This window comes from Anoplolepis gracilipes, chromosome 15 (genome assembly GCF_047496725.1).
Source record: "Anoplolepis gracilipes chromosome 15, ASM4749672v1, whole genome shotgun sequence".
Lineage (NCBI taxonomy): Eukaryota > Metazoa > Arthropoda > Insecta > Hymenoptera > Formicidae > Anoplolepis > Anoplolepis gracilipes.
Window position 1 is genome coordinate 3,151,749 of NC_132984.1, and position 13,680 is coordinate 3,165,428.

At 39.9% G+C, this 13,680-nt stretch overlaps 1 protein-coding gene across 3 annotated transcripts in view; it reads right to left on the minus strand.

Annotated features, from left to right (window-relative positions):
- Positions 1 to 13,680, minus strand: part of Myo10a (unconventional myosin 10A) — a 39,374-nt gene that overhangs the window by 7,437 nt on the left and 18,257 nt on the right. For 2 of the 3 annotated variants that reach the window (XM_072906759.1, XM_072906761.1), the window contains 11 exons: positions 13,371 to 13,642; positions 13,036 to 13,212; positions 12,038 to 12,482; positions 11,027 to 11,820; positions 10,407 to 10,511; positions 9,655 to 10,124; positions 9,289 to 9,555; positions 8,982 to 9,193; positions 8,704 to 8,899; positions 7,557 to 8,541; positions 6,623 to 6,865 (listed from right to left, as the gene is read on the minus strand). In XM_072906759.1, the coding sequence (XP_072762860.1) occupies positions 6,623 to 6,865; positions 7,557 to 8,541; positions 8,704 to 8,899; positions 8,982 to 9,193; positions 9,289 to 9,555; positions 9,655 to 10,124; positions 10,407 to 10,511; positions 11,027 to 11,820; positions 12,038 to 12,482; positions 13,036 to 13,212; positions 13,371 to 13,642 (4,166 nt within the window). The remainder of the gene's footprint in view (positions 1 to 6,622; positions 6,866 to 7,556; positions 8,542 to 8,703; positions 8,900 to 8,981; positions 9,194 to 9,288; positions 9,556 to 9,654; positions 10,125 to 10,406; positions 10,512 to 11,026; positions 11,821 to 12,037; positions 12,483 to 13,035; positions 13,213 to 13,370; positions 13,643 to 13,680) is intronic. The other variant, XM_072906760.1, reaches the window with a different exon arrangement.

Below are 13,680 nucleotides of genomic sequence, written 5' to 3' on the forward strand. Positions count from 1 at the left end.
TGCTTCTGTCGACGTCTCAGCGTCATCGGTAACTCGGCCCAGTTGCTGACGAGTCTTCTAGAGAACACACCTTCCGTGTCAGATACTTCTCTCTCCATTGTCGTAGCGTTTTCTTAAGGGAAAGCAGATCTTAATGGGATGCATGTGTCGATATAATTGACAAAATACAATTATTCGTATGTCTCTTTTGTTTATCGAAATAATTCCTAAGCTAGCAAAGTAACTCCGTAGCTCTTCTACTTCCAAACAATCGTAATTTCACTCGGATCTTCCGAAGGATGTAGATCACGGATGAAGGACCGTCCACGGAACATGGTGAGAACATGGCCGGAAGAAGGCCTCTCGTGGGACCGCGACTGAACAATGCACACTTTTAATTATAATTACCTCGCACCAACAAACTCTCCTCCGCCGCGACGAGCGAGAAAGCTTTCATGCTTCCTTGCCGATTGTCACACGACTGTATACAGGCGTGAATTTTTGTTTTGTTTACGAAAAGAATTCCCTTGGCGATATCTTTCAGAAGAAGATACTCGCCAGATGATGAAATAACGTGCTTTTACATGCAAACGATCCTCGTCTCTCGACGACTGTTGGAACCAACTGCTGGGAAATCAGGAAACAACGGATAGCTCGATCATGTGATCTTGCTTACGTAAATGCGAGGGACCCTTCGACCTTACTCGAGCAAGATCGTTAGCGATCGTGCAACAATCACGCTCCGTTCATCGTTACATCGTCGTTTTTACGTCGCCGTTTTTTATTACAAGGAGCGTGAATAGCGCGTATCTCTCGTCTGCGAGAGAATAATGATCGTTGATTAACTATACACTCCAAACAGAGAACCGTATACATTAATGATTCATCGTTATTATCATTATTTATTATTGACCTTGTTGAAGGTTGCAAACTGCGGCTATGCAACGTCCATATCTCTCGTCGATGTCATGTTTTTCAACGTGTTTATTTGACACATATCAAATTTAACTGACGTAAAGAGAAGCTCCCTTGGCATAACAGTCTGTACCTTTTTAAAGTGTCACGTCCATCCCTTTATGAAAAAATTAAGGAAACTTTTTCTATTCCTTCCTCTTTTATTAAAGAGGAAGATATTTCTTCTCGTTCAAACCAAGTTGTATTTCTTTATAATAATTATTAGCTTCATTTGCTTGTTTCAATGTTTCGCGTCATGTCTAAGATCCTTGACACCTCTCGCCCTGGGGGGTTTCTCACCCGTAAGAAATTAGCTCGGGAAATGTCACTGCCCAGTTTTTCCTGTCTGCCGACTTTGCGTGACTAGGGGACCGGCTTCTCGTTTCTTCACCGGCCAATTCAACTCGACAAAAACTACCTCGTCAGTCTCGCAACACCCGAGTCTCGTCGTGGCCGCACCGCACGACGGCAGTCGATGAACTGAGGTAATTCTCGCGGCCGCAAGGCTTCCGATAGGGTACCGCCGTTCTCTGACGGTGCCCCTTCGGAAGACGGATATCTGGGTCGGGTGCCCCACCATCGTCGCCGGTCCTCGCGGTATGCGTGGCGCACGCTAGCATGGAAAATCATGCTGCCGTCGCGGAGAACAGGAGCTCTTTAAACCGCTCGATCTTGTTCGATCGGAACGTACGTTCTCAATTATACCCAACTCTATATATATATATATATATATATATATATATATATACACACACATGGGGAGAAAAGCATCATTTTACACATGAAATGTCTCTGCACTTAAATAATCGAGATGATAATCGCGTAAAGTAAGTCGGTAACGGTAGAAAGACTTTGAATTGGCGTTCCCCTTTTTTGTTTTCTATCAACAATTCAGAAACGCTGATCGAGCGAAAATTGTCGCAAATATTACGACGTTTGGAATTTTCACCTGCCTTTATCGCTGTTATGGCTGAATTTTTAATATTTAATATTAAGTGTTTTTGTAATTAATTTTTAGAAAAAGGAAATCTTGATAAATCGATTTATTTACACTCTTCTAAAAATTAAGTCGCGAGAAATTCGTTAATAAATTAAAAACGGCTACGTGTGGCCTTGAGAGAAATGTCTTTTTTTTTTTTTTTTTTTTTTTTAAGAATAATCTACAGTTGGCCTGACAAGATCTTTATGGATGAAAGGAAATTCCTCATATTGTTCTAGCGTAGTAATTTCGCGCGCGGAGTGAGCACGGCAATGAAATAGAAATCGGAACCGGAAGAGGGAGGAAAAAGTCGGAAGCGATAGTTCATTACGCGAGATTATTGTGATTTGCGACTCGATGGGAGCTCGTCTCTCCAGCAAAAATCTTTAGTCCCACGCTTGAATACCGTCCGCGATACGATTTCAGTTTTTCCGCGTGTGTTATATCGTCTATTAAATAGCAAAAAAAAAAAAAAAAATCCGGAATTTTTAAAGTCCCGTGAAAATAACGACTTTCGGAGTTCACACGGTTGTTCACAAACGATGCAGCTGCTGCGGAAACGACCGATTATATTGTATCTGTGGACCCTTTTGTGCCCTTAAATTTTCAGATATATAAAAGCTCATAGCACGCGTACATATAATATTTCTAATCTTAAAATTATTATAATAAATCCGTAATAAATTATTAAAGTATAAAAAAATATTATGATTTTTTTATTATTTATATTTATAAGAAAAATTTTGACTATAAAACTGTGATTTAAAAAATGTACAGTATACTGTATTACGTAAGAATATTAATATACGTAATTAAATAATTATATATACGTAATAATTAAATAATTACACGTAATTTATTATTATATAAATATTCTTACGTAATACAATATATACATTTTTTACTTCGCAGTTTTATTGTCAAAAGAAAATATATAGTCAAATAATGTTCTCCTTTTCACCATTTCGTTAGAAATATCTGCGCTTTTATCTCACGCAATTATCCAAGGAAGCTTCAGAAATTTCCATGTTCATCATTTCGTGTCGAGAAACTCGCGAACCGATTTCCGTCCTTGGAGAAACGTCAGTGGTACTTTCTCACTTCGCGGCTCCTTTTTACACAAAGTGTATTTACGGACATTTTTTTTTTTTTTTACACCGATTCGGAGAACGAAACGCATTTTCCGTGATCCGGATCGTGAAATTTTTTTGCCCGACGTTAGAGAAACCGGTCGAACGATAGTGAAAACGGGAAAACTTTTCACAATCTGGCATTTTCCATTTACCTGAGCGCTCTTTCGTTCCGCAATAAAAAATCAGTCGACAAGATGTCACATATATGGAATGTACGGTATGCGCGAGCCCAAGTGAAATTGAAATTGTCGTTGTTTATTTCGCGCGCTTGCAACACGATGCTATTACTTTAATGAAAGGTGTTCTTTATGGCCTCGAGATACTTGATTGGACGGCCGACTCGGGCAAAGAGATGTGGGGTGACTATATTGAACTTTCATTCATAGCATTTTCCTGTTCATATAGAAATATACGAACGCTTTTAACTGTGTAATCTTTTCATGTATAGAATTTTCCATACATCTGTTTTAGGTAAAAAAAAGTTATAATTTCTGAAATAACTACAATTTAACGTTATTACTTTCTTGAAAATAAATATGTTATAAATGTATAAATAAAATTCCTTTCGAAATATCGTCATCTTATAAATTCCTATTGAGCAGACAATAATTTCCTCACTTGAAGATAATGTATAATAAATTGGCGTTTTCTCAAGAAGAGAGAAAGGTATGAGAGTTTTAATGAGATTTATACTCCTTTTCTATTCCGTGTCAATACATCCCATACAGCACGAATCTTTCAGTTATATTGCAGCAATGTTGCAAAAAATATTGTAGCAACATACAATATTTTTGTATGGGATCATTAAACACGCGATAGAATCATTTAATTTGCGAGACATGCGTACATGCAAAACTTGATTTTTCTGTAGCTTCAAACTTCAAAAAAGAAAAATAAATAAATAAATGGAAATAAAAATAAATTTAAAGAAATAAAAAAAAAAATGTATACAGATTATTTCAAAATAATTTTTCTCGAGGTCGACGCAATATAAAAATAAAGAATTTGGGCCAACATAGGAAAGAGAGAAAGAGAGAGGGAAAAGAATAACGAGCACCGTTTCGCATTAGCAATTCAAACCGCTTCCGGTGTCCGTATAAGCGCGAGGAGCGAGCTACCGCCGTCAGTAAATACGAGTTAGTTGAACTCGGACTCGCTCGAAAGAAATTCAAGTACCTGGTTCTTTTTTTTTCCTCGAATCACCGTCTCTCTCTCTCTCTCTCTCTCTCTCTCTCTCTCTCTCTCTCTACGCGAGGAGCAAAATATATAAATCAAACTAGAATGAATGCGCTATTCGATAACTCGTTCAGAAATTATCAAGACACAATTTTTCGAGATATAAAAATACTAATTATTTTCGTCGCACGTACTCTTAGTTTTCAAGCCTCGAATCATCAAATGCTCCTTCTTGTTTCGGCGCGTAGAAAGAGGTACTAATTAATGATGAAAAGAGAAATATCAAAGTAAAATGAAATTATTAATCCCTTGAGAAAAATGCACGTGACGAACAATGGAGCTATACAAGTTGCAATTAGCTTTCTACAACTGTCATTTCATCTGCTCGCGTCGCCGGCGATCCCACCTCTCTTGCACATCATCGACACCATGTTTTTCATGAATACTGAATCGCGTATTTTTACAACACCGTCCGACACGGCGCGCCGGCATTCCTCCGTTCCGATCCTTTGACATCATTCCGTCGATTATAGACGCCGAAGGAGCATTTGCTCATCTCTCCTTCAGCCTCGCGGGAGGCAACGATGCACGCACTCGGCTCTCGCTTCTCCTTTATACCGTTACGTAATCCGTAGTGGAATTCCAAATTGTGCGCATACCTCATTTAACGCGCGGCTGTTTATCCGCAAATTGCCCCGAGAAGAGAGAAAAATCCCAATCGGATTTTCAACGTAAAGGGTGAACAAATGCGACTCCATTGACAACGGCGATGTGAAAGTGAGATAGCAGCGAAAGTTCAATGTAAAAGGAGTCGTGCGACAAGAGGGATCATAGTTTTTAAATTACCATCTGCCACAATTGAAAGGTATATTACGTCTTTTACATCGAGACATATTTATTATAAGTGGCACGTCAAATGTGTGCCACCTGGTAGCGATCACTCTGATGGGCATTGAATTGAAAATTTGATTCAACGCATCTCACGGTCATTTATTCTGCGCTTAATCCTCTCCTTTCTCGAAAATATTATAAATAAAAAAAAAAAAAAAAAAAAAAAATAAAAATTCAGAGCCCGCAATTTAAAAGTGAAATCTTTGATAAGTTAACCGTGTATTGAAAAAAAAATTAGTATTATCTCTTATTAAGAATTCATCTGTATCTAGCCATCGGTATGTCTGTTCGAGAGAACGTTCGGTCACGCTAAACGATTCGCTTCTCGAATCGCGTGCGGCGACGATGCATGCAGGTGTAGATGATGAACACAGGCATGCCGCGTGTTATGAGAAATCCGATCTCTCTCAGGTTTGCACAAGAGACGAAGAGAGTCTCTCTGTCTTTCTTCCTCGCACAAGAAAACGTTCTGCCTTACATCTTAATTATTCATTCAAAGATAAGTGCGATCAAGATCCTCAAGGTCAAATATTTTGACTGCACACAAAAATGGAGGAATAGGGAATTTGCATGAAAAAAATATTATTCTGGTCCTTTTTATTTTTGATTTCCATGATTTATTAAGTAGAAAAAATAAAATAAAAAATTAGAAATATTTGAATTTTTTGACGTGGAGGGAAAGCAATTTTAATTGACTGACAGTGCGTGACGTCACACTTCACTACGCTAGCAGATACAACTTGCGTCGTATGCGTTCGGGATACGTTATTAGCGTTGTCTATCTTCGTTCAACTTTTTTAGTGAGTGACAAAGGTAGAATGACGCTGTCAGCGCTAATAATAGCATCTTTCCGGAACGAACCCTTGAGATTTAATGAAGTGTGATCGTTTTCGACACTTTCAAATTATGCAATATTTTAATATTTATTTTCTCGGTCTGTTTGCATTAAAAAATGCCGAAAAAAAATTACAATAAAAGTCATATATAAATTATTGCATATAATTGTTTTTTTTTTTTTTTTAAATTATGCAAATCCCCTCTTAAAAGGATCGATAATTTTCTTGTCACGAATAAGTATTATGATGACGAAAAGGGAATGCCCGGCGCCGAAATAAACGCTCGAATCGGGGATCCTCTCGCGATGGCGGCAAGTATAGGTATATTGCGTTACTTGGGCCGAAAATAAACCGGTACAGAGAAGAGAATGGAAGTATCGAGCGCGAGGTGCGCTCGGTGACGGATCGCTGATTCCCGACAGCGGAAAAGCTGGGAGAGACGAAGGGGGAGGAAACAAAAAGAGGGACGAAGGTGGAGGCATTGGCCAGCATATATGACCGCTCACCGGAAACGCAATTTACACTTTACTAGGCGTTACCCGCTACGAGTCGCCTCGTTACAGACGCACAAGGTGCACCGTTATCGGTTCCGCGCCGATCCATCGCTCTAATTAGTCGCGGACAGCCGCGCACGTTTAGAGAAAAATAAAAGGCACAAGGTGATCTTCACTCACCAGTCTGATGTATCTGCCGATCATCTCCGCCAACTGGGGGGCGCGGGTCGTGTGGAGAGGTAACCGAACCCCCGAAGCGATCTGCAATACACACACGCCCGTTCTGGAGGTATTGACGGAGACGATGTCCTCCAGCGGCAGCGTCTCCAAGATTATTAGATCGCCGTTAGGTGTGCGTTTAATCAGCCGGAGCCCGTGATGCGATATCGCCACATGTTGCGTTTCCGGATGCTGTGGGCCGATCTGTGACGAAATAACATTCGCTCAATCATGGAGTAATTTTCAAGCTATGGAATTTTCAAATCATAATTTTCTTTATTTTTAAATAAAAAACTTTGCGTTATCAATTTAAGTTGTTCAAAATTACTTTAAAGAAGACAAAATTAATATAAATAATTCCTCTCTCTCCCCTCTCTCTCTCTTTCTCTCTCTGTCTTTCTGTATATAATGTTAAAAGAACACACGAATATTAAATAATTATTAAATGATATCATTTTACCCTATTTTAATTATAATTATGTTATAACGTAATACGCACGTGTGTGTATGTGGTTACGTGTGAGTAAACGTGTATTTATATGTAAATAAGTGTGCATATGCGTACGTGTGTATGCGTAAATTTATATTAATAAAAAGTTTTTTATTTGAACATGTTAATAAAATTATTGCTTTGGCTTTAGATTTTCTTATTTTTAATTAACTATATTGTTTTTATTAATTTATATATATGTAATTTTATCACGCGTATAGATTAAATAAAAAATATATAATAAATATATAGATTAGAAACTATAAAAATATTAAATTATATATTATAATCTTATATATCAATATAAATTTAAAATACAAAGTGTCCAAGAATTAATTTTATAAAGACTCGACTGATTAAACTTTTAATGTCTATATCTAGTGATAATAAAATTAATATATTTACCGATACAGGAAATATTCTAGCAAAGTACAACGGCCATTGCTTCGCCATATCTATAATGTTCTTCTTGATCGTGATCTTGTGCTGTGTACTCTGGAGATTGTCCAGTGTTACGCCATAGTTATCCAACATTTTCAGCATGTTCTGCCGATCTTCCTTGGCGATTCTTATGCTCGAAGTCGCCAGCACGTCGTAGGCGATTTGACAGAACACTAAATGCATTGCTAGAGGGCTGTTGAGCGTTTCGTTCGGCGCAAAGACTTCCTTTTTGACTCTCAAAGTCCACGTGACTCTGTTGTAGGTGAAGTGCGCGGTAGAAGTTTGCGGATAGAGTTCGGTATTTACCACTTCCTGGACCTTCTCGATTTCCGGCTTGTCCGCGGGTGGCAATACCGGCTTGAGGAACTCTGGCCATTCCTCGATCTCGATCCTCTCCATCTTGTCGGTGCGATGGGTCGACGCTACACTGGATCGTCTGTCCATCTCTCGATCGAGCTTGTTGAAGCTTTGCCGTGCGACAGTGAACGATTCCCTGGTGTTGGGAATGACGCCAAAGTCTCGCGGCGACGGCATCCCGAAGCTATCGCGGGATTTCGGAGACACGTCCCGAGTCATGCCGAAATGATCGCGCTTACCGTTCGAACCGTCGAACGCGTATTTGGAGTCGAAGAGTTCCGAGCTAAGATCGCGGCGCGAATCAAAGTCCGAGCTACGATCGCGCGCCAAGCTCGCGAGATCGGTGCTGTCCTTGCCGTAAAAATCTTTCAACTTGGCGTCCTGGGCACGAGACTTCTCGTAATCGTCTCGATAATCAGAGTGAGTGTCGCGCAGATGCTGCTGCGAAGCGAAGATGTCTCGGCTTTGACTGAACATCTGACTCTTGGAGAAGTGATCGAAGGTCTCGGAGTCCGGAGACGTACGGAAGGAGTCGCGTGCTTTCGGCTCGATCGGCGCTGGTGGTGATCGCGGTTGAGGTACACCGGATTGACTAGAAAGAAACATTAATGATTGATATTAAACAAGATTATTTTCTCTCTAATTTTGGATTTTTTAATTTTTAAATGACCAGAGCTATTTTAGGTTTAAAGAAAAAAATTTGTTTCATGAAATTTTGTTGGATTTTTTTTTATACAATCTTAAATATCAATACCTGTTGCTGTATACACTGCCACCTCTTGGACTCGCAGTTTGCGGCGGTGTGACGGGTGGTGGAGGCGGTACAGGCCGTTCCATTCTCTCAATCTGCGTCCTTACCACCTGAGCTTGCGTCATCATGTCAGTTGTGCCCTTGGAAGTGACGCTTTGGGTGTCATCGACAGTGGAAGCATAATCGTCCCATCTGCCACCTTAAAAAAAAAAAATAATTGGTTGATTTTTAATTTCGATATCTCTATATTTTTTAATTCGTACGAAATAAAATGTAATTACCTAATTGTTGTTCCAACAAGAGCTTTCTATTATCCTCTAACCGTTTCACCTTTCCATCTTCTCGTGGCAGAGCAGGTTTCTCGGCCGTCTTTGTAGATCTCACGCTGTGATTCGCTGTTACCTTTTCCAATCTCTGCCTCATCTCCGAGCTAAGTTTCAGTTTCCCTATGCTCCCCGGCGATGGTCTCTGCGCACCCACTTCTAAAGTTGATCTGCGAAAAAATTAGGCGATTTACATTGTTTTCTCTATCGTAAATATAATATGTACAAACGTAACGCGGAAAGAAATGTCCAAAGTCTCAATTACTTTGACTTTTTCTTCTTCTTTTCGCCTTCTTCCTTATATCCATTCTCGTGTTTGGCCGCTGATGGATGCGCGGCCTCGTTGCTGACGATGTTTTCGATCTCAAACTCTTCCCATTCGACGCCGCCTTCCGTCACGTGCTCGCCGTCACCTTGATCGTACTCCTGATACTGCGGTGTTATTTTGCGTTGTTGTTGTTGCTGACGCATCTTAAATTCTATAAAACTGTCCTGTCCTTGATTCTCGTTCGAATCGCTAGGCGGTGGCCATCTAAGGATGAAAGAAAAATAGAAGAATCCAGATTTAACGCGATATGAAAAGAGTCAAATTAATCCAAGAGGCTTTTGGTAAAACGCAATCCGAATTTACCTCCATTTTCCAATGCGCACGGTTTTCGCCCTTCCATATGGATCAAGAAACGGTCTGGACTCGGAAGGATCATGAGATTCCAACGGCGGTGGCATCGGCGGAGGCGGTGGAACGCCTTTGTTGTTGCTACAATTACTGTCCACGCTACTCTTTCTGTTCTTCAACTCACTAAGCACGTTGGTGAAATTGCTTTGTACGTTATTCTTGTTTAAGTTGGGCCTCTTTACTTCAGCTTGCACCGAAGACCCCTTCCTGTCTATCGCTTTTCGATCCACGCTAATCTTTCGCGCATAATCGATGCTCGTTTTTCTCACAGCTTCGGAATTTTTTCTCGGTGGACTTTGGGATCTGTGAATTTGCGCCTTTACTGTCATCGTTTCCTGTCGCTGATTCGTCGGCGTAGATTGTGCAAACGTTCCCCGCTTCTCGGTCGACCATAATTCGATGTCGTCGGGTTCTCTAAACGAGACCTAATCGAAAGAAAATGATTATTATATAGAATTTTCTCAACCGGCGAGAATTTTGAAAAATTATTTACAACGAAAGATTCGAACGAGGATCGACGCGAGATTAAAATTTACTGGCAAGAGTTGTGACGATCCGGTGAATAAGACATTGTCTGATCTGTGCTAGGTCCACGAAATTCCGAATATCTTCCTTGAATTCTGCTAGATATTTACACGATACTGCGATAATCCTTGGGAAGCCATACACGATACAGCGTAAGTAGGTTAGTTAAAATCAGTAGATACCTTGGAGTAGCGTCCGATAGAATCATTGAGCCCCGTATGGGCACCGATTGGGGGAGCTGGGGGGACAAGATTCATGCTTGAGGGGCCAGCGGGTAACACCGTGCTCTGGAAACACACACCCGTGCCGTGACGCGGCTCAGAAACCCATAGGATCGTCCAGAACGACGATATACCTTCGTTAAGAGTTAGCTTTCATTAGACGCGGGTATTGCCGATTTCGGTTACCAATGATGGATCATCGAGTTAATAATGATTACACTTGCGATCGTGATAGAGCCGCGACGACAGCGGTGAACCATTTGTGATCGTGCTGGACATGCAATATCCGCCTACGTTCTAATCATCGTGATTCGATATCAAAAATATTCGATACATTATTATAATAATATTTAAACACATATATTATTTATTTATAACATATATAAATTAATGTTTTATTAATTGTATTAATGATTTATTTTACTCAAAATATATAAATTCAAAGGCATACATTAAATATGAAATTGATTTAATCTATTCGAATCACGATAAAAAGATCGATCTGTTATTTAATAAATAATACATAAATTTCGAATATTAGACTTTGTACAAATTTCTCGCTTCTTTTGTTAATCTCTCACCGGTTGCTGCGTCGAGTTCTGCGGACTCTGAACTAACAGCTGTTGCAGGGCTTGATTCTGCGCCAGTAGTTGCTGTTGTATCTGAATATTCTGCGCCATCGCGCTCTGAAGAAAGGCTCGCTGAAGATTCTGCTGGTAGGCCATCATGTCACCGCTCTGGCTGGGCGGCGAGCTCGGGTACTGAGGTAAACTGAGCCCCTGCATGCTGTAGATCGGAATGGGCATGAAGCCGGCGCCCATGTTCATGTTGCTGTTCTGACTGGAGGGAACCTGCTGAGCAGGACTAAACATAGGCATCATCATCGGCGGTGACATCATGCTCTGCGCGATAGGGCTGAAATTGAAAGCCGTATTCTGATTAGGGATATCCATGTTGCCACCTCCTTTGATCCTTGTCGATAATTCACTCGCGCTGATCTCTACATCCTCGTTCCCCACCAACATCCCTTCGATAAAGTCGTCAACGGTAGCCAACTTGTTTTCACCGTCCATTTTTTGTCGATTCTCGACGACCGTTTGGTCGTCAGGCGACCTCGTCTCACGTGAACCTTTTATCGATGCGGCTAAACTGCGCGCGTCTGATAATTCGTCAAGGTTACCGTCCAGCACAGGCATAAACAGCTCATCCAGGAATTGGTCTACATCGGACGCTTGACTAGGTACGCGTACACGTCGCACGTGCGATGCCAAGGAAGGCGCCTCACTGGTATCGGACATGGCAGATGACTTTACACCGTACTCGCTCTTTTCGATGTACGCGCGACTAGACTGGCTCCCCGGTAATGCGCGTTTGCCTGAAAGCGAGAGAAATGATCGATCCATGTGAGGTCCATATGGAAAAATTGGGTTGCATAATTGTCGCGACTTTCTCCGCGATGGAAATTCTACGTCTTATGCAACAGTGAATTAAATAACGAATTTGAAGCGAGATATCACTTAATATAATAATGTGTGCACAGATTCATTAGAAAATCTTCAGAAGATTGGACTATTTTTTTCCTATCTACTTACCAGGATATTGCGATTTGATGAATCTCGTCTGCGATCTTATGTAGCTCTTATCGTCTTCCGATCTTCCGGTTTGACTGACTGATTGAATGTCCGGGTATTCAAAATCGATCGTGAGATCCTCCTCCTCGATGTTGGGCTCTGTTGTCCTTGCTCTACTGTACTTTCTCTCTTGCGTGACTTCGCCGCGCGTCATGTATTCAACATTGCTGACCGCTGGAGTTTCGCCGATCCTCTCCAGACTGTGATACCGCTCGTTCAATTTGGATGAAGATAGTCCGAGAGTCACGAATTTCGACGAGGGTACGACTTCCGGTTGGAGCAAATTGTCTAAACTTCGACTGCGTTGCTTCTCCTTCTCGAAGTAGCGATCGTTCAAGGCAGACTTCCTTGACAATACTATTTCCGGCGTAGTCTCCAAAATGGCCTCATGCGATTGCTTTCGCATCTACGTATATTATATTTTTTAACATTTTTGATAATAAATTGATTTCATTACATATAGAATTAATAAATGTAAAAAGTGATTTGCAAAAAATAGTTCATATTTAATCATATTACATTATAGTAAATATTTGTCGATATTTGTTTTCTTTTTCTTATACTATCTGTTCATTTATGCATGAAAAATTATATAAAAAGAATAATGAAAAAATAACTTGAAAAATAATTTCTTGCATTATTTTCTTAGGAAAAAATAAATGTGCAATTATAGTATATTTTAGATATAATTATATATAATTATATAATTTTATATATTTATGTAGTTGATTATATGTATATGAACAATTTTTTCTCATTTTGTTCGAAAAAAATTACGCAAAAATTATTCTTCTATTTTCTTAAATTATTCTTATATATACAGGAAATTTCCTCTTTAACATTAATTTTAAACAAAATTATAACGTTGCTCAAATTTGATTTTATTCAGTCGAGTTTACCAAACTTTTTTGTTTAAAAGAAATAAGAAAAAGAAATTTCAACCACAAACTAATACATACAGGTGGCTTGACAACAGGCGGTTGCGGCGGGGGAACAACCGGCCGTCTGGGTACTTGGATTTCTGGCTCAACAGGTTTGTCAACTACTTTCGGCACTGACTTCCTTTCCAAAGGTTGGAAGGTTTTTAGAATAGGAATTTCCATCTCTTGTTCCAACTCTCGAATGACTTGAGCGTGCTAAAAAAAGATTATTCCATTAATTAATTTAAATAAGAAAAATTATTTCCTTCAATTATATTTCCACTCTGTGCACTTGAATTACTAAAACTCATACATATAAAAAAAATATTTTTATTATTAAAGACTTAAAAAAACAAATATTAAAGTTTACGCACTTCTCGCTTTTTTATAGGCGGCAAACTGTTTTTGCGTTGTTCCAAGAACATATGTTTCGCGGCCGGGAAAGCTGGCGCCAATTCCATCTCCGAGATTAAATCGAGAACGTAATCGAAACCGTTGGTCTCCGTTACGATGGCGTCCGGGCCGTCCAATTGATTCCAGAGTGTAATAGTCCAGCCAGTGTTCTCCACTCCGTGATCCCGAACTGCGAGATTGGCTAACTCTTCGCACGTCGTCCAAGAATCTATCGCGCATACAGCTGTCTCGCCTGTAAAACGATAAGTTATTAGTTTACTATTGTATTAT